We start from the raw sequence: 20,472 nt of genomic DNA, 5'->3' as shown, positions 1-20,472 counted from the left end.
TTACTGGATTTTGACAGATTTTGCAAGGCCCACAGAATATTGTGTTCTATTGCTAAAAAAAAAACATGGAACCAACCAAAAGAAAGATTAGTCTCTTCTTTTATTAGAGGAAAAAAAGTATATTTCTATCTATTTCAATTTTGCAATTAGAATTAGAATAAAGCATAAGTTTCATCATTATTCACAAATTTGTATATCACTGTGGGGAAATCAGCTTGTTTGCAACATGGCCCTGGTTGATCTCTTATACCCTGCTGCCACCTACTAGCCGATTTTATAATTACCACCATTGCCTCACCCGTTCTCTGCAGTTCTGAGGCTGCATCAAAGCCTTCTTTTGTATGCTCTAGCATTAAAAAAAAAAACATAAAGAAAAACAAACTGTAAATACGTCTTTGGGACACTTAAAGCATTTAAAATGTAATGTATTTATATGTTTTTGAGAGCAAATTAATGCTCCTTACAACTATCGCATGGGGAGAAGTTAACCTACCTACAAGTCCTTGTGATCATACAAAGACTTGGAAGGTTTATCATCATGATCAACCTGCCTCCCTTGCCGCAGGCAGGCGAAGAGGGGATGGCGATGAGGTGGCGGTGGATCGCGGGGCATCTTGAGCGAACGTTGATGCGCTCATTTGTGGCCTCGCCGATGCTAGAGAGTGACCTGCAGATGAGCCATAAACTGGACCGCTGTGCAACGAGACGGAGATGAATGTCTCGTCCGTGCCATCCCCACAATCGGCCACCGCCGCCACCCCTTGAGTTTTGCAGCTGTCAGCATGATAGGCTAGAGCTGGCAAAGTCAAGCCAGACGCCATAACGGTTGTTCATAATATGCAACGCCCCACGATGCCAACTTCAGAATAAAATATTTTGATGCTTTCATCTCGAGACATTGATGGTTTAATAGCATTTAATTCTGAAGTTAGCCCCAGGAAGCACTTGTTTTTCAACTTTTCGCCTCGATGGCCCGCTCACAAAAACTGAGTTGCAATCTTCTTGGTAGGCAAATGCGTAGGCAACCGAATCTGGTGCGCGAATGACTTACTTTAGTACACATGCACACCTGCGCAGCACTTACACGCACCCTTGGATATATCCAATAGGTATACTGTATGTGCTCATAGTTAACTGTGGAGGGGCTTAAAATAGCTTAATATGGACACTTTAAAGGTGCGTGTCTTATCTACATACATGTATCTATGGACTAAGGCTGTTTATGCTGGCTAGTTCACATCTCTCGAACATGCTGTACTGAACTGTTTCAAACATTTTTTATTTATAATTTATATTAATAATGTTGTACTGTATTTGTTGTCTGCGATTGGCTGGCAACCAGTTCAGGGTGTACGCCGCTTACTGCCCGAAGCCAGCTGGGATTGGCTCCAGCACCCCCCGCGACCTTTGTGCGGACAAGCGGTTAAAAAAATGGATGGATGGATGGATTTGTTGTTTTTAGGCCAAGAGAAAAAAAACTCCTATTTAACACACAATCGGCTATAACAGACAACTTCACTTCCTATATGTCCATTTAGTTGAGGTTCTACTGCACATTAGTAATAAATATAACTATTACATTATTTTTAACATATTTTATGAACATTGAACTGGTTAACAGACACAGTTTTCAAAGTCAGATAATATTTTGTCACCATTACAAAGTGCAAAACAACCTTAAGCCTAATACTTTCATCTTCAGCTGGCACAAACTCAAAATAGTGACAATATTTACAACACTAATTTGCAACTTTGGCTGTTCCCATTGGAGCTGAAATCTTGATGTAAATGCACATGAAGATAGAAGTACAAATGAAATGTAAAAAAAAGAAAGAAACTAAACAAAAAAAAGGGGGAAACTGCAGCAGTGCTGTACTGATTGTACCATGCTGAAGGCTATATAAATAATGAGTAGAAGACGCAGAAAAAAAGGCTTTTAAGAATGTGTAGCAGCAACAATAGCAGTAGCTGTAATAAATGGATGTGCATCTGCAGTGAAAATAACCATCCTGCAGAATTTAGCAACAGTTGCACAACTTACTAGTCAAAGGTCAACCAACAGTGTAAACTATAGTATGAACATGGTTTAAGTTGTTGAGTGCCAGCAGACATAACATATTTTATACTAACTGTGCATATGTCATCTAATAAGGACCGACATGCTGCAATCTCGTTTTACAATAATTCTAATTCAGTTGAGCGTTGACCTCCACCAAAGATGCAACCTAATGAAACCTAATTGTAACTTTAGCTCTTTATAATACAGTATTTAAAGAAGCCTCTAATGGGTGAATTCAAATGACTGGCTCACAATTTTTTCTACATATGCCTGCATATGGGTAACTGTATTGGGGGGATTCTTAATCTATGATTGTTGAAAAATGTGTTATCTTCTATTGTTAATATTGCGACAAACAAACAAAAAATGAATATGCATGGTTGTTGTTGATCTTGTTCTTTTTTATATGCACCACCCCTCCGCAAGTACGGTACCTCATTTACTGTAAATCTGTTGTGCAGTTTTCACAAAAATCCCGTTTAGAACACACAAGCAAGTAGTAGGGGAGACCGGGGCTAGTTGTATCACTTTTTTACTTTTATATATTTCTTGCAATCAATACATCATATATAAACAAAATGTATACCAGATGAAAGAGTCTTAGGTATATTTTTGTCAGTGCAGAGTTGTAAGCCATCAAATAGAGGGACAGAACATGTGACATGTTGCCCCACCAATGGGTAAGTTGTCACACTATGTGGGGTAAGATGTCACATTGGATTTTGCAACTAATAAAACTAAAACTAAATTATCCTTGTTCTCCTGTTTCTTTGTTTTTACAGCCTGATAAATTGTTGATCAAAATTTACCATAGCCATTGAGCAAACTTTAACATAAAATATTGTGAAATAAAGTCCTTAGGAACTGCTGGCATATAGGTCATAGCTCTCAGCCTCAAATGTGTATTTTGTTTCCCTTAAACTGGAAATTTGAGACTAAATTGTATTTAAAAAACAAAGCATTTTGGTCAATGGATGGATGGTTCATCATGAAACTTAAACCAGTCCTGACGTGGGCATACTGTAGTTCCAATAACAGTAAAATAGTTTTTTAAACAATGAGACAAAACCTGGCAAACTCATTTCCTCACTCTTCAGACTCATTGTCTGAAAAACATTTCTGGCATATGAAAGCAGAGTTGCCAAAAGTGCATTTTTCATTCTCCCATTTTTTGCATATGTGACAACAAACCCCAAAATTACTGAGACAAGTTGGCCCAAACTACCATGTAGCTTAAAACAGAGCCGTGACTGAGGCATGACAAGATGCCTAAATCTCTCCTATAACAAGTCCACATAATTTGCTGCTAGAATTTGTCTATGTACGACGCCTATTTCAAAATATCTGAAGTTGAAAATTTTTACTTTGGTTGTGCAAAACAGATAACTGGCACTCATCTCAGCTCAAAATGTGCTATTCTCTTCTCAGACAGTACACAACCCCTGACCATTTATACAAAGAAAACTAGTATTGCACTTCTTAGTTGCGCCCTCTAAGGGAGAAGAAAATTGCAATGTGACAACTTACCAGTGATACAACTAGCCCCGGTCTCCCCTAAATCAAAGGTTTAACACTGTTTATTACTGTGATATCTGAGTATCAGTTAACATATAGATTTTATTGCTTTTCTTTTGAATCCAATCAGGTTTACCCGATGCATCCAAAGAGTGTGCATTGTGGTATGTTGTTGTTAATTATGTCAGAAATTAAGTTAACCCCTTCTCACTGGAGATGTTTGGTCTCTAAAGATGCTCTCCGTTCTCCTTCATGGATGGATTGCCACTGTGTCACTCTGTCAGACTTGTTCCAACATGTATTTAACTTCTGTATCGTTTCCATGGAGACCACATATCCAACTGTGTGCTGTCAAAGTGACTAATTAGTTAATGAAGCACACAGTGATGCCAGGCCTGAGGAAGGGAGGTGGGGTAGAGGAGGAAACGACCGAATATGGAGGTATTTGGCAAACAACATCCTCTTGTCCTGACTGCTCCCTCCTCCCTCCATAATCAGTTCTGCGGTAATCAATTAGCAGGGTGAAGCGAAGCACAGGGAACAGGTGCACGCTAAATGTTAATGAATTCCTTGGTGGCCCCTGTCACTATAACATTGGCGGAATTTTTAACTGCTAGTTGGACTGATGGGGAGAAACAGACACTATCACTATGCGTGGGAATGTTTTTATTTTTTTTTATATTTTTTTTGACACGTGCAAAACAGATGCGTGAATGTATTTGATACAATATGTTGTCCTCAGGATTATTTGTACCTATCAAAGCTCTACTCTACTGCAATTCTGACCAGAACTAAAACTTGGTACATATTAGCAACAAATTTAGACAGAATTACAGCGTATTGTATTTACTACAGATTTTGCTTTTATCACAAACAGGTGAACACTGTTCAACTTAATATATATGTTGTTGCATGATGGCAGATGGTGCATTCTTTTTGATATGAATTGTAAGTTTTAGTTTTTTAATTAGATCTTCTTGAATTATTGAAATAAATATGAAATAAACAATATCAATTACTGTGTAGTCCAACTTATCAAATCACCTCAATCAATCGCCATAAGTACTGTATATTTGATTCAAATTTAGAATAGATCTAAGGTGTTAAGAAAATCTGAACTTCCCTAATGGGAATGTCATGTTTTTGAAAATAAATAGTGCTATAAGCTACTTAACATATTCTATCAATCTTCACCTCTGAAACCTTGATTCAATCAGCTATAAAATACAGTTTATTAAGTCTCAGTGAGTAATTTACTATGAATAATCGCCAGCTGACCAGCGCAGGGACCTAGTGGTAGAGTGGCCTAGAGGACTAACCCTGAACAGCGAGTTGACATACCATGAGATCGAAAACTCAGCGTTTTCAGTTCCAGGACAGCTGATTCGAGCTAGTTTTATCAACGCAGAGTAGTTTCACGTGGAGTTACCACCACACTAAAAAGAGCTCAGAATCGACAGGTCACCAGGGCAATGGGGACCCCTCTCAAACTGGAAATCATAATGTAATCATATGGCGAATTTGAACATACGTTTAACACCGCAACAGCTGTAAAAGAGAAGGTGGCGCGTGGGAGAATGTTGCTGCTCAGGACAATGCAATTTAAATGTAGTCCTTTGCAATCAAAATAATATTACGAGGGAAACCTGTTGAATGGTAGCTCATTAATTTATTTAATTTACCTGCAAACCTGCGGCGGAGAAGCGCACTTGATTTAAGATGAAATATGAAAAACTTAAGATGAAATATAAAAACATTATTCAAACGGGTTTAAGTAAAAAGTGGAGCGCAATACAAAATATATGCTGTGATGTGAGCGCACGACAACGTACGGCTGGTAATGTTGCAATTGTAAGGACGGATTAAGTTGTAGATGATGGACTGTGATGTGAAACGGTACCGTTCAAAAATGCGGCACCTTAATAGGGTAATTGTCAAAAGGACATGCCATGTTCGTGACAAAATGGACTTTACGCTATAGACTATAGGCGTATTTACGCAAAAACTCGCCGCAGCAGACTTTATGAATGAGGAAATGAAATGTCGTGTGTGGCTGAAAGGAGGTGGAGACAGGGAAAAACTCGAGGTTCATTGTGATAAACCTGCTAGCGACCAGGTTAGGTTCATGGACTCATGTTACTACGATAACTGACCGAGAGCTTAAATTTGTTATTCTGTTGAACACGTGCACTTCTGTTATTCTGTTAAACACATGTGCTTCTACGTACAAGTACAAGGTACGGTAGGCGACTAACGTCATGCACTGATTCCTATTAAGTGACGGGGGAGAGAATTGGGGGTGTGGGGCATGATGGAATCGAAATTGCCACATGAATGCGGTGGTCTTGTCTTGTACCAGTGTAGCACTTTACAATTGAGACATTTGTGCATGTAGAGAAGGTCTAAGGCCATTATATATTATTTATATAATTATTTTCCACAATTGATGTTATTTTTGCCATTGTGTTACCTTGAATTAGTCTACTCATCCGTTTCAGGCAAATGAAAATTTTTCATCTGATCTTTTTGATGCTGTAAACACTTGTCACATTGTAAAGTATATGAGGTAAACTGCATCTTGAATTATTTTTATATTCACTGCTCATCCTCTGACTTCTGTTTACGATTATTAGGTACTGTCTGTGCACTTAAACTATGGTAATCAGAACCTTGCATAGCTTTAATACAATAGAAACTGTGACCTTTTAGACAAACCGAAATAAAGGAGTGCATAGAGAAGCACGGAGTAAAGGCTAAATCATCTTTTTGATGAATACATTTTGTAATCCATTAGTCTTAATTCATTAGTATGCAGCAGCCAATGGGTATGGGATGGCTGATAGCAGCTGTCTCAAAGCATTGCACACTTGGGCCTTGGCAAACATCTGCTGTGTGTGTGTTTGTGCGTGTGTGTATTTGTCCGGGTAGGTCGAGATGTGTTGTTAACATGCAAATTAAGCAATTAGCATTCCTCAGCATACAACTAAACAAACAGAAAACGTCCCCAGACTGTAAAGACAAACACACAAATTATGGGAAGTGAAACTCCTACTACTACTGCCTTAAATTGGACTGATTTAATAATAAATAATACTGTACTCTCTCTCTGTTGCATCAGGACAGTACAAATGGAAAGTTTACAAGTGGTTATTCATATATAAACTTTGGCAACACAACAGTTCTTCATCATGTCATTGTTCTCCAGTCAATTCTTATTGTTTTATATGATTTTTCAGAGCATAAAAGTGTCATGGCAGCCACCTCCACGCAGCGCACAGAATGGCATAATCAGCGCTTACAAGATCAAATATAGGAAGACCGGTCGTCGTGGAGACCAGGAAGCCATTGAACCAAACAACCTCTGGTATCTTTTCACAGGTAAGAATTATCTGTTTGGTCTGAGTTTTATAATAGAAGAACCACTTGCATCACATAAACAAGAGTTTTTATAACAATCATTTCATGCTGATAGAATTGGAGGAGTTTGTAGAGGTGGAGCATTTTAAGCCTGCTTGTTGGAGTCTGTAACAATGAATGTTAAGGAACCTTTAATACAAAACGTTCCTCAGCCTGAGGCTTTTTGAAATTTGAATTTCTTTGCTTTTCATTCCTTTTTCTTTTCTCATCTGAAGTATAAATTAATTTGCATATGTTAACACATATTGTATGCATTCTGTGTGTGTGTGTGTTATTCATACTGCCACCAGCTATTTTTCCAATGCTAGATTTGCAAATTTTAAATGAAACTGATCTTTTCATTAATATATATTTTTTTTACTGATGTTATCTTCTTCTTTATGTTCACTCATTTCCCAATGTAAGGTTTGTGGTAATGCGTGTGTGGGTCGATGGTGTACGTCTAATGATCAAGAACATCCGATTAAATCTTCATTAACACATGTTCAATTTATGCACAGTCCATTCATATGTAACAAAGGTTATTCTTACCTCATTCAATAACAAGAGAGACTGACAGATACAAATTAGATTCACTTTATTATTTTTCAGAGAGTAAAGGTGTTTCCCACTACAGTCAAACATGATTATTATTTCAAAACACAGACTGAAAATAAAACAATAAATCACAATAAAGACAATGCCAGGCAATTGTTGGAGGAAAGTCAATAATTATTTTATTTTGCGTAAATGTGGTTTTAAATTTATTTTAATGATATTAGTTTTACCAGCTGAAGTGTTATGTAAAATGTATAAAATTCAGCCATTAAGTTCAGATAAAACACACACAGCCACAAACACACCCCCACACACACACAATAACACACACATATGCATTCAGGCAAAACAGTAACCTAGATTTTCCCCGGCACAAAAATTAAGGTGTGCCAGTTTTTAAGCCAAGTGCATGTAAAATAGGGCCCTCTCTATATTGCCCTTAGATGTGACTGTGAATGGTTGTTATAAGTGTGTCAAGTGATTGGCTGGTGATAAATTGATGTTGTACCCAGCCTTGTGTCCAAAATCATCTGGCCTATAGATTCCAGCTCACTTGTGACCCTAGAGATGATAAGCAGGATAGAAAATGGATGAATGGATAGATGAATGTGACAGACCCTGTTGACCATTTCGCCAGCTTGGGCCACCATTAATACATTCTGTGTCAACACATGATGCTGAATAATTGTAGGCTGACATTTACAACAATACACAATACAATGCCCAAATGGTGTGTAAAAGTGGCTAATGATATCCCCAATTGGTTCCCATGTGAACACTTTGTTCACTTTTTGGGGGTTTGTGATTTTCTTTGCCAGTTTAGTTGATGCTGCTGTAAATTTAACACTGATAATGTTTTGTTTTTTCCATGCTGGGTGGCTGCATACACCATACTACTCATGATCCTTAGAGATATTAACTTTTCCAATTACATTATAGTTTTAAACCAAACTCTACTATTTAAGTATATTTCAAGCAGCTTTAAGAACCTAAATGGGATGCATTGAGTAAGTCCTGTGCCTCAGGGACTAATGATATTGTTTGAAACTATGTCATGCTCTCAAGTGATGAAAGTGATGAATAATGGTTTCATACCATGCCAGGGTCTTGAGCAGAGAGCTGAACATATACCACAGTACCACAGATACATTTAAACACCTTCTTAAAATAATCACCTTTGTCATTTTTTCCCGATTTTTCAGGAAACACAAAAAAAAAATTACCATTTGCATGAGATGATTTAGGCAAAAAAAATAAAATGCACAAAAAAACAAACAAAAAAAAACGTATCCCTATAAAGCCTGAACCATGAAATATATGAGAGAAAATTCTGATTCTTTGTAAATAGAGTATTTTCGGTCCTTTTGAACAAGCAAACATAATTTTTGTGAAAATCTATTTCCACATTTGACTTTTGATTTGTGCTATATTTAATACTCACTATGGTTTTAATTTGTACATTTTGACTGTCAAATATATAATGATTAACAGACATATCAAACATATTAGTATTTCCAGAAATCAGCAAAAAACATTTCCCACTATTACAGTTTTTTTTCAACTGTTTACCCACAATTTTGACAACAGGGCTCCTTTTTTCAAATTATTGCCACAATTATCCAAACACCGCACTAAATTTGTATAACTCCTACACTGTTTGCAAAATGACACACTTCAGTCACAACATACACACTTAAATTGAAAAAATATACACATATTTAGAAAAATGCTGTTTTGGTGTCATCTCACGAACACAGACTGAAATGATGAGACACTATTGCATTCAGTTACACACTACTGTGACCAATATAAAACACATTTGCAAAAAAAACTATTTTAGGGACTAGCGTATGCTAGACTTTTTTGACAGGTATTTTTTATGTAACGGGTAATTTAGATGACAAAAAAAAAACACGAAGTTTTTTTTCTTCTTCAGAAATAAATTTTGTTTTTCTTGTAAAATAAAATAAAAACTTTTTTTTAATATATCCATCTTAGATTATGGAGACTTGTTTTATATGAATACTTCAGCTCAATGTCTGACAAAGATTGTTTGGTGTTCCGTGCTTCTGAGGTTTATCAGTAAATGTGGGGCCTCGAGCCATCATTGTGAACTTTTCTCTTGAGTGGGATGGCCTCTATTGGCTACCAGGAGGTTTGCTCACAGGTACACCTTTATCTACAAGGCCTTTATTGGACTACAGTACTGCCCTTTTACATTTGCAACTTCATCACACAGAGAGTTAGTTAGTTCTTACAGTTTGCGTTCAAATTACATTTTGTTGCTAACCATTCCATTTGCCCGCACTGAGTTTGGAAAAAAAAGCTTTTATCTTCTCTGACCCTTCTAAATGGAACCTGTTGCAAAAGGATTGCAAATTGCAGACTGAAAGTATGTATTTCCTACCATACTCCGCTCCAGTAACAAAACACTCGACAATAAAAATCAGAACAAAATATATGTTTTTTTTACTACCGCTAGACAAAAATTTGTAGACATATAAAAATGACTGCATGAAGTATTTTCAATTAAGCACATGCATGCTTCCACACTTGGTGGATATTAGGATAGGTGTTTTGGGGACAAAGTTAGAAAGAGCAGACTTAAAAGGTTTGAACATGTCCATGTTTTGTGGAAAACACTACTTCACCTTTATATTTTTATGCAGGATCGTGAGTGGTCGGCGGCAACAATGAATACACAGAGACTTGATATGCTTTGCTAGAATAACTGTGTCTTTTATTCCCCGCAAACAGCAATCAACATTTTTATACTGTGCTAGAATAATCGTACGTTTTATTCCCCGCAAACAGTAATCGACACCTGTGCTTTGCTAGAATGATTGTACCTTTTATTCCCCTTAAACAGCAATATTCACAACTTGCTTTGCTCGAATGATTGTACCTTTTATTCCCCGCAAACAGCAATATTCACAACTTGCTTTGCTAGAATGACTGTACCTTTTATTCCCAGCAAACAGCAATAATCACAACTTGCTTTGCTAGAATGATTGTACCTTTTATTCCCCGCAAACAGCAATCAATACACTACAACGTTAAGCAGCATAATATGATGATCATCAGCGCTTACCTTGACACTAGACCGGGGAGCCTACGGTCCGGGTGAGGCGAGCTGCAACAACGGCTGGGCAATCGTACGTGTTCCACAGCTGAATCCGTCCGGACCGTGTGCCGCTCCGTCTGTTATTCGTTAGCAAAAAGTTGTGAGCGTGAGAAACCGGGCTGTCCAAGCCCTCTCCCAGACACTCTCGAAAACATGTTTGCGACGCAGGGAAGGCTGTAGTATAAACAAGGAAGAGTTCCCAGGCTGATTCCGCCCTTTATTTACAAATTGTTGGGCACCTGGATTCGTACAACAGTTCAGGACAACAACATATCCTTATATAAGAGGTTACATGAGGACATATCAAACCATGTTTTTTTTCCCCTTCAGTCCAGATTATAGAAGAAACTTGTGATGAAAAAAAAACATACATTGTTGTTGTTTTTTTAAATGCACATTTAAAATATATTTTATTTCAATATAATATAATTTGTCCTTCCAGGTCTTGATAAGGGCAGTCAGTACAGTTTCCAGGTCGCAGCCATGACCGTGAATGGAACAGGTCCACCCAGTGAGTGGTTCACAGCTGAGACACCCGAGAATGATTTGGATGGTGAGAAATCACAGAAGCAATATGTGTGTGTGCTTGTGTGAGTCCAGTGATCTGTGAAACAACATGTAAATACCTCCACTATCCCAACATACTCATAAATATTTAACTAGTTTAAAGGGCAAGACACAATAGATGGAAGCTTTACTTTGGGTGTGGAGGGGAATGAATGAAAATGAGAGGAGAAATACGATCCAGTTCTACATAATTAATGAGTTTTATAAATGATGTATGAAGACGGTGAAGATGATTTGTTAAAAAATAAATAAATAAACAAAAAATAAATATGAACCAAAGGAATTATGAAGCGCTTTGCTTCAGAAAGTCACCATGTAAACTGAATTACTTCTTGAAGAGGGCTACTGTTGTTCTTCTTTACAAAGAGAGTTGTTAATTTAGGTTTAAGCACCACTTTTGTTGTCATTCAGGGCAGAATTAAAAAAGAAAAATTGTGAGCTGCAAAGTGCTGAGGGACCAAAAAAACACAAGGTAGCTGTGTGACCACGGTGTTGAGCATAACCACTAATCTAATTTCTATAGATTATCACTCAAGACAGTAAAAGGAGGCCTCTTCCCCAAAAGAACACTTAAGTGATATTATCAAATAGAGAGTTTGAACACAAAGTGACAAGGTTTATTGGGCCTTAATACTCAGCTAACAGTGTTAGCAGCTACTAGCAGCAGCATGGGAGGCAGACCAAAAGATGGGATTTTAGAAAACCAAAAAAAAGCACATACTGTATTTATTCAAAATCAACGCAGGCAGATCCAACAATAGACTAGAAAAAAAAACTCACTAAAGCAGTGAAGAGGAGTTGAATACAATCAGGCTGTGACACAAATGAGACATAATGAGCTAGTCATAATAACTTTAGAAAGCAGCTGAATGGCTGACACATAACGAGCAGGATGCCGGAATGGATCCCCAAACATGTCTCTTTTTTGATGATAAGTTATTATTTGTGTTTTTACAGAGAGTCAGGTTCCGGACCAGCCCAGCTCTCTGCATGTTAGGCCGCTTCCTAACAGCATCATCATGTCATGGACTCCTCCCCTCAATCCCAGCATCCTGGTACGCGGTTACATCATAGGCTATGGAGTAGGAAGTCCCTATGCAGAGACGGTGCGTGTGGACAGCAAGCAGCGATACTACTCCATCGAAAACTTAGGTGAGAAGAGGGAGGACGGTGACACACCTGGAGATAACGATTATATAGTACTGTATTAAAATTGTGATACAGCACCGATGCAAAAGGCAGAACTAATGCTCTTAGCTCAGCATTCAGCATTGCAGTGACGTCAGAAGGCGGAGTGATTTCAGGGTGCTAACTGCAATAGAGCAAACTGTTACTTCCCGATGGGCTGCAACATTAGCACTTCCAAATATGGGCAAAGTTGGCAACGGGGCTCTGTTGTCCTCACTTGCTGCCCTGCTGTGAACACCAAGAAAACCAAGTGCAGTGTGAAAAGGCTTTAACACATCCTGTGGCTGGTAAAGTCTTTGAAAATAAAACCACACTGGTAAAATAACACAGGGTTACCCTTTGCTGCTTTATACCATTAAAACCATTATATTGATATACGCCATACACTTGAATCTCATTTAATTCACGTAACGATAAACAGAAAGGAGTACCACAAACAATATTGTATTGTTGCAAGGTAAGATTTCTAATCAAGAAATGTTGGTTAACTGCAAAAATTATCCACTCTAAAAACAGCAACTATGGGTAAAAAATGGACCGATCCTCTGCTTGGGTCAATTTGACCTAACTTTGAGTCAAGATATGGGTCTTTTAGTGTAAAAACCAACAAATAAGTATTGGTCAGGTCAAAAAATGTAGTCATTTTGTGTAAAACAACCCATAAAGTTGGGTCAAATTGACCCATAAAGTGGATCGGTCCATTTTTGATCCATAATTGGGTTGCTTTTGACCCAGGCATTATTATTAGCCTGAGTTGATGCGTTCATGCTATTTATTAGATGCCCTAAAGATTTGAATTTTCTATTTTATCCAATACATTCTTGCTTTGTATTCTGAAGCCTTACCACTTACCAGGACTAAGACTGCAAATTAACATTTTAAATGCAATGTTGTAAGTTTCTTCCGTGTTAAATAAACAGTTGTTTGATTTTAATTTTAATGTCACACTCACACACGTGCACACACAAACAAGGCAGGCAAATGTTCATGTTGTTGTTTTTTTCAACATTACAAACCTGAAGGTCTAGTGCTCCAGTGCTTGTAGATGCATATTCTCTCTGTCTGCGGCACTCTCAACTTGCTTCTCTTCTGCTCGCTTTACACCATCAATTAGCTCTGTCACAATTACATTACATTACATTTACATGTCTTTATGTTACAAAATCTCTATTTCGTAATATGTCCTTTTTCCTCTTCATTTTATTCTATAGGAATACACAATAACATTTCAGCACCCCAGTCTATAAATAACATCATTATACTGCTGCAGTTTTGCTTGGCTTTGTTAATTGAAGGTTAGCTCAAAGTGGGTTGAAATTGTCACTGTATAACTACCACCAATGCCATGAGTGCATCATTGAAGGATTTCTAAATGTAATACATGATTTTATAGTCTGGTGCAAGTGTAAAAAAACATGTGTTTGCGTTTGTTGATACTTATAGCACTATTTTGACAGTATTTGCCTCCAGATTCTGGAAGACTCAACTTGTTGGGGCTTCTCACTTTGATGACGACTTGTTTTTTTTCCTCCTCATCTTTGGGGGTCTAAATGACATCTTGTGTTGGCATATATCCATGTGTGTGGCCGCTACAAAAAGTACAGCAGAGCCTCTCACAGATGGTGTGTTGTTGAATTTATGTATATGATTTACTCCCAGATCGCTTATTATGATTTTGTTTTTTGCTTTTGCAGTCAAAATCCTTTTCTCATTTCCTTTGGTTGTATACATAATTGATTTATTTAATGATTGCACAGATCAGCAACAACAACCCACTTATCAACAGCAAATATTTAATCACAATTTTTTCTCCCTCTTTGGATAAATCAACCTGCTCATGCCAAGAAGTGCCAATATTGACACAGCAGCCCAGTGTGTTGTAAATTAATTGTGATGATGAAATACTTATTTCATTCTAATCAATAATTTAGAGGAATTTAATAAGAGACCTGCTTGAGGTGGAAATCATCTCTTCCTTTGCACGCAACAAGCAATTTGCATGCCAAAAAGACGTTAACAAATTGTGCGAATGCTTTTACGCAGATGCAAATTCCCATCTCGGGTCTCTAATGGAACAGTAATGAAAGAGTCATATTGCATGCACACAGTGGATGGAGTCTGCATACAGTATGTACATGGCATTTATAATTCATGGTGATCATTAATGCACGCAGTGAAGCGCTTGGGGAGCAGTGAGGGTGTTTGTTTAACTGATGCAAGTGTTGGATGCTTAACAGAGAACATGCAGCGTCATCACTTCATGAGCGGGGCTTCATAGAAAAAAAAAACCTGCATGGCAATCACTATCGTAACATGCTTTTGCTGCCATCCCTCAGATGGTTGGAGCAAAGGGAGCGCTTCAAGTATGACATGTTTCAAATAAGGTTTCACTTTTTGGAGCGATGTTTGATACTACTTTTTTTCAGATACCGGTACCAAGTACTGATAACACTAGTACTTTTGATACACACAATCCCCCTTCCCCCAAAAAATGACAGATAATTTTAATGAAAGACCAATATATTCCGATATAGCATTTTTCTTTAAAACTGCATGAAATAAATGGCAATATTCTATTCTTCTAATTTACTGTTTCCATTTCCTGATCGTAAAACAGCCACAAGAGGGCAGCCCATACTGGTATGGGCTGCAGTCGCTCGATACTGGTACCTGGTATCGGGACTTGCCCATCCCTAATAATATAAAAGTGGTTGTGGTTAGGCATGTCATATCACTCCCAGCCATTTTCACGGAAGCAACCCCTTTCGCTCCCGGCTGTTTTACTGGATTTTGACTGATATTGCAAGGACCACAGACTATTGTGTTATATTGCTATACAAACATGCAACCTACCAAAATTAAGATTAGAGTCTCTTTATTCATCAGGAAAAATAAGTATATTTGTATCTGTTTCCGTTTTGCATTGCGTTTCGCATTAGAATATAGCTAAGTCTCATCATTATTCACAAATCTGTTAAGAACTGTGGTTGATCTCTTATACTCTGCTGCCACCTCTTGGCCGTTTTGGGTAATAACTACCATTGCTTTAAGCAACCTCTTTATGTTAGAAGCTGTATCAAAGCCTTCTGTATGCTTTAGCATAACAAAAAAAACCAAGCATATAAAAATGTATAAGTACGTTTGTGGGACCATGGCAATATTTGAAATATAAGGTTTTTATGTTTTGGGGAGGAAATGAGTTAATTGCATACAAAAAGAAACAGCAAATGTGTCTATTTTCTTTCAATTATAGCACATTACTTTTCATACAAAATGCTGCTTAGTAACAGGAAGGCCCTTTTGACAATGAAGTGGGTAATAGAAACAAGAAAATTGTCCAATTACTAAAACCCTACTTATTTGAACTATTTTTCCAACAGTAATTTGATGGTTTTCATTATAGATGTCTTTTAATTAATTAATTACCCATTATTTGATCATCAATGTGTACTAATGATTGGTGTATTAAGTTGCTATTGAGAGCAAAATAAATCAAAGCCAATAAAGCACATTACTTAAATCTTGTTATCCAAAGTGAACAATGAGCTGAATGTCACCTAGAGCTCTGTATTCCTATTTCTGTCTGACAGAGCCAAGCTCACACTATGTGATTTCCCTGAAGGCCTTCAATAACGCTGGAGAAGGAGTTCCTCTGTATGAGAGCGCTGTCACTCGATCTCTGACAGGTAGGATATTTCTAATCACTCTTACTGTGGTGTAGGATTCATTGCATTTTAGCTGTGAAGAAATTTGATGAGAGCCTCGAATGCTGTCAACTAACAGTAGCATGAAAGGCAGAAGCAATTACAAGATCACAGCAACTTAAATGGCATTATAACAGGTAAATGTACATCACAACCATGAGGTTTGAACATACTTTATTCCTGAAATCTGGCCAATATACTATTTGTTCCTTGACAATTTCTCACTCTTACATTTTAACATTCCGAGAACCATACAATTGTACACTGTCAATTCAAATAAAGTGGTAAAAACAAGTCTAGTAACAATTTACTCTATTTTTTAATAACAAGTGTCAACTTATTGCTTTTAATGTTCTTCTCTTTATTCCTTGTTTCCAAACTACAAATTAAGAAGCAGGATTAAATGAATTATAAATATTTTAGTCATTTTTTTCTACATCTAGAGGTTCTCTAATCATAAAGCTGTCTGAAACGGTCCTTTACCAGTTTCACAATAGCAACCAGTCTCACTATCACATTAGGAGATACACTTGTGATTTACACTTACTGGATGGAAGGATGATAGAGCTGCAAAGAAAAACCCATTAAGGCCTAAAGCGCCTGGCAAACTATGCCTCTAAAACTGACTTTTGAGTCACCCCCGAAAACCTGACGTTTTCCTGGAAATTCAACAACATTAAAAATAATTGATATCTCAGCTCCTGAAGCAGATAGAAACATAATTACAAAAACATTTTAGAGCTTACACCTGTGGCGTTCACACAAACCTAAGTTTATTATTATATACCTTCAATATATATATTTTTTTTAAATCAACAAACAAATGTCGCATCTGCGGGTGTATAACTCCAAATGTATTTACTTTCAACACTGGAATGCAGTCGTAATAACCTCGGGGGTTTTGGGGTAAATATTCGTCGTCCATTCCGTTACAAAGCCGTCAAAATTTTCAACATCCTCATTGTCTACAAACATATTTCTTAATAGTATGTCACTGTCGACTCGTTACACTGGTTTGAATTCGTCGTCAATCAATCATCATTTGTATAATAACTCCCGCGAATCTCTGTCAACCATAAACGCTCGAATAAAATTCCAGGACATGCTATGAGGCCCACGTCACCCTATCGTGCATATTTTGATGCATTTCATCGGATAAAAGATAAAGAATTGGTCAAAACACAACAAAATGACATATCCGCTCACCCGGGTTTAAAGGGAGAAGAGCACAGGAGCGCTCTTGGCTTTAGCGGTAGAAGCGCGGTCACGCGCTTCTGTTCTTAATGGGTTAAAGGCCACCCACCAAACCGCCATAGTCCTTAACATAACAATTCATTATTTATGATTTACTCAGGCTTGTAGTATATGCAAGCATTAAAGATGAAATAACTGGTGGATATCTCGTTCTCACACACAGACACAGTTTTAATATTGCTATGCCAGGACAAGCTGAATCACTTTATAGTGTCTGGGGATTTGTATTATTATTATTATTATTTTTATCAGAGCTGTAATAAGATGGTGGGGTTTTTCAGTGGGAACCTCATTAATATACAGTACTGTCTTGTCCTCACCACACACTCTCTAGCGAGACATAGCTTTTTAAAAAGCATTGGCAGGGAAGACGGGGCAGTGGAACAGGTGGGGAGGGACGTTGAATGACCTGAGGGAATGGAGAGATAACATTAAACAGGAAATGGAAAAAGAAACAAGTGAATGCAAAGTTAAAATAGAAAGTGATCAAAGATTGGCCAAAGAAGAATGTCTGTTAAACAAGAGGGAGGGGAAGAAAAGAAGGGTGGGTAAACAGAACAGGACTGGGGACATGAGCATGGTTAAGAGGAAGTGATGTAGAGAATAATGAGAGATGTGGCAGAGGAAAGTCGAAGTAGCAGTAAGAGTGCAGTGTTCATCAGTATTCTGTCCTGACTCAAGCATTATTAGTGAGGCTGAGTGACTAGTTGGGTCAGCTCTCACGTCTGCTCCAAAGTTGCACACCTCTCTTGCGTATTAAGGTTGATCCACTTGGTTTAAGGTCGAGTCCCAACATGGCAAACATTAGCACAAACATGATGTAATCTTCAAGAACTGATGTTGTCATCATCTGACATCTTGTTGATCAAAATATTTCACTTTCAACTGGTCTAAACCATACAGTGTGAAGGCATGTTTCATTATATGGAATTTAATTTACATTAAAAAGTTCAGTAAAGTATTCAGTAAATGAATATTGTAGCCCCGCTTTTTACTATATATGTTATTCTAAATTTTAAACTAGTGCCTACCTGAAAATATATCTGGCCAAGATAGACTCACGGAGCGAGTTGATAAAGGCTATAGATGCATTGTCAGCTCCACACGTGGTCAACATTTTTGGTACCCCACTGTTTTTGAAAGAAAACATAACAATAAAATAAAGAAAATAAATGATCATAAGAGTAATAATAAATGAAAAGCTAATGTAAGAAATGAAAAAGAGACATTACTCTGAACTATGGTTCACAGAATTATATATATAAAAAAAGTATCAAACAGGCCTGTACAAAAATGATGGTACCCCAAGACATTATTAAAAATAATTTGACCATAGGGACATGTTCAACCAAGCTGTGTCCTCTAATTAGCATCATTTCTTGAAACTTGTAAGCAGTAAGTTGGCCTTTTGAAAGGGTGACAAGTTTGATGTCATGGTCTGTACCACACTAAACATGGACAGGAAGTGAAATAATGGTAAAATGGTAAATGGAGTGTACTCATAGTATATAGCACTTTATCTACACCATAAGGAAGGAGAGGAGAAGAACAAAAAGGAGAGCAGAAGGAGAGAGCTATTTCAGGAGACCAGAAAGAAAATTATAAAAAAATATATACAATCATTTTTCTCCAAGCCTGTTTCATGAGGTTTTTTTTTTAACTAATGATTCTGTTCAACTACAATTCAAAAGCAATGTCTAATTTTCATCGGTTAATATTCATCAAGTTTGTCCTTACTATTATGAATATTACCCCCTCCCCCCACCCATCCACACACACACTTTCATTATTTTTCTTTCATTTACAATCTCTCTCAATCTTAAATGCATGCTGTACATGTTTTCAAGTGTTTGGACAGTTTTGTAAATTTTTGTATCCAAGTAACGATGACTTTATGCACTTGCCAGTAAGCAGTGCCCCTCCAATTCAAATTGTCACGTTATGGTTGACTTTACTAATGTAGTCTACTCCGTCGATTAGTTTAAAAGAGAGCTGCAGTATAACAAAATAAAAACTGAAACAAAAACAGGGGCAACTTTTTAAAAATTTTTTTTAGCAAAAAGCATGTAAAGTTTATTTATTTACCAATTCAGCTCCATTCTTGAATTATTTGCTCCCATGGGTGTCTGAATGTCCTCCTTCTCGTGTATTTTCAAACTCTGAACTTTTCTATTGCTCTCAGCTATAAATAAGGACTAGAAATAACTCCAAGCTCCAATTAAATTCTGTGAACCTGAACCAGCTTGATGTTTCATAGCTACTTTCTTTGTCTCTGACTGTGTTTCTGATTTCACTAGGTTTGACTGTCCATAGATCTGAGCTAGCAGAGCTGGAATAAGCAGACCATTTTATATTTTATTCTCCGATGTGCTGTGCTCATTCCAGCTCTATGACGACATCTGTCATAGCGTCTGTTTTATATTCTGCTTCCTTCAGGTGCTCCTCAGTGATGCTGAGAAGTCACATTTATAACTCAGAAAATTTCAGGTTGTGAATGTCAGGAACATATCTGCCTCTGAAGATTCAAATTTGAAACGTGGGTGAAAAAAATACCATAAAATTACAATGCATAAAACATATTCTTAATTGTAATCACTTAGACTTATACCATTCTGCTATATTTTATCTCCCCATTAATAAAATTAAAAAAAGACTCATGTAGAAAATGTTTCTGAGTGCACATGAAGGAAGCATGCTCTCTATCTGAAGACACGGATCCAAACAGATGGGTCATTGGAACAGATGGTTCTTGACTCTTATGATAGCTGGAAAACAATATTGTGTAGGGAAAAAATGTCCATCGTTCATGAGTAAGATCTAATCACCCTCTGAAGTGTTAAGCTTTAAATTTTCTTTTCAAAAGGTTATATTCCAAAACTTGTCAAAGAAAAAAAAAGCCTAATTAAAAGTTTTCTGATAATCTACTCTTGCTGTTGTTTGCATATCCTGCAGTTGCTCTCACTGAAGCAGGCGTAGAGCACATTACTTTTCATTCATATCATATTAATATCAGAAAAGAAAAGAATTTGGGGAAAAAACAACATTACTGTATCTGATGAGTCAATTTTCTTTTGAATGTTAAACCCTACACTGTTGATCAATGTCTT

At 37.1% G+C, this 20,472-nt stretch overlaps 1 protein-coding gene across 2 annotated transcripts in view; it reads left to right on the top strand.

Annotated features, from left to right (window-relative positions):
* dcc (DCC netrin 1 receptor) overlaps positions 1-20,472 on the top strand; it is a 350,617-nt gene that overhangs the window by 236,891 nt on the left and 93,254 nt on the right. For both annotated transcript variants that reach the window (XM_086097425.1, XM_086097423.1), the window contains exons 13-16: positions 6,811-6,952; positions 11,095-11,205; positions 12,177-12,371; positions 15,998-16,093. In XM_086097425.1, the coding sequence (XP_085953551.1) occupies positions 6,811-6,952; positions 11,095-11,205; positions 12,177-12,371; positions 15,998-16,093 (544 nt within the window). The remainder of the gene's footprint in view (positions 1-6,810; positions 6,953-11,094; positions 11,206-12,176; positions 12,372-15,997; positions 16,094-20,472) is intronic.

The sequence above is a fragment of the Leptonotus elevatus genome, chromosome 15 (genome assembly GCF_054856555.1).
Source record: "Leptonotus elevatus isolate MCC_2025b chromosome 15, RoL_Lele_1.0, whole genome shotgun sequence".
Classification (NCBI taxonomy): domain Eukaryota; kingdom Metazoa; phylum Chordata; class Actinopteri; order Syngnathiformes; family Syngnathidae; genus Leptonotus; species Leptonotus elevatus.
Note: the sequence above shows the minus strand (reverse complement) of the source record. Positions and strands in the feature narration are given on the sequence as shown.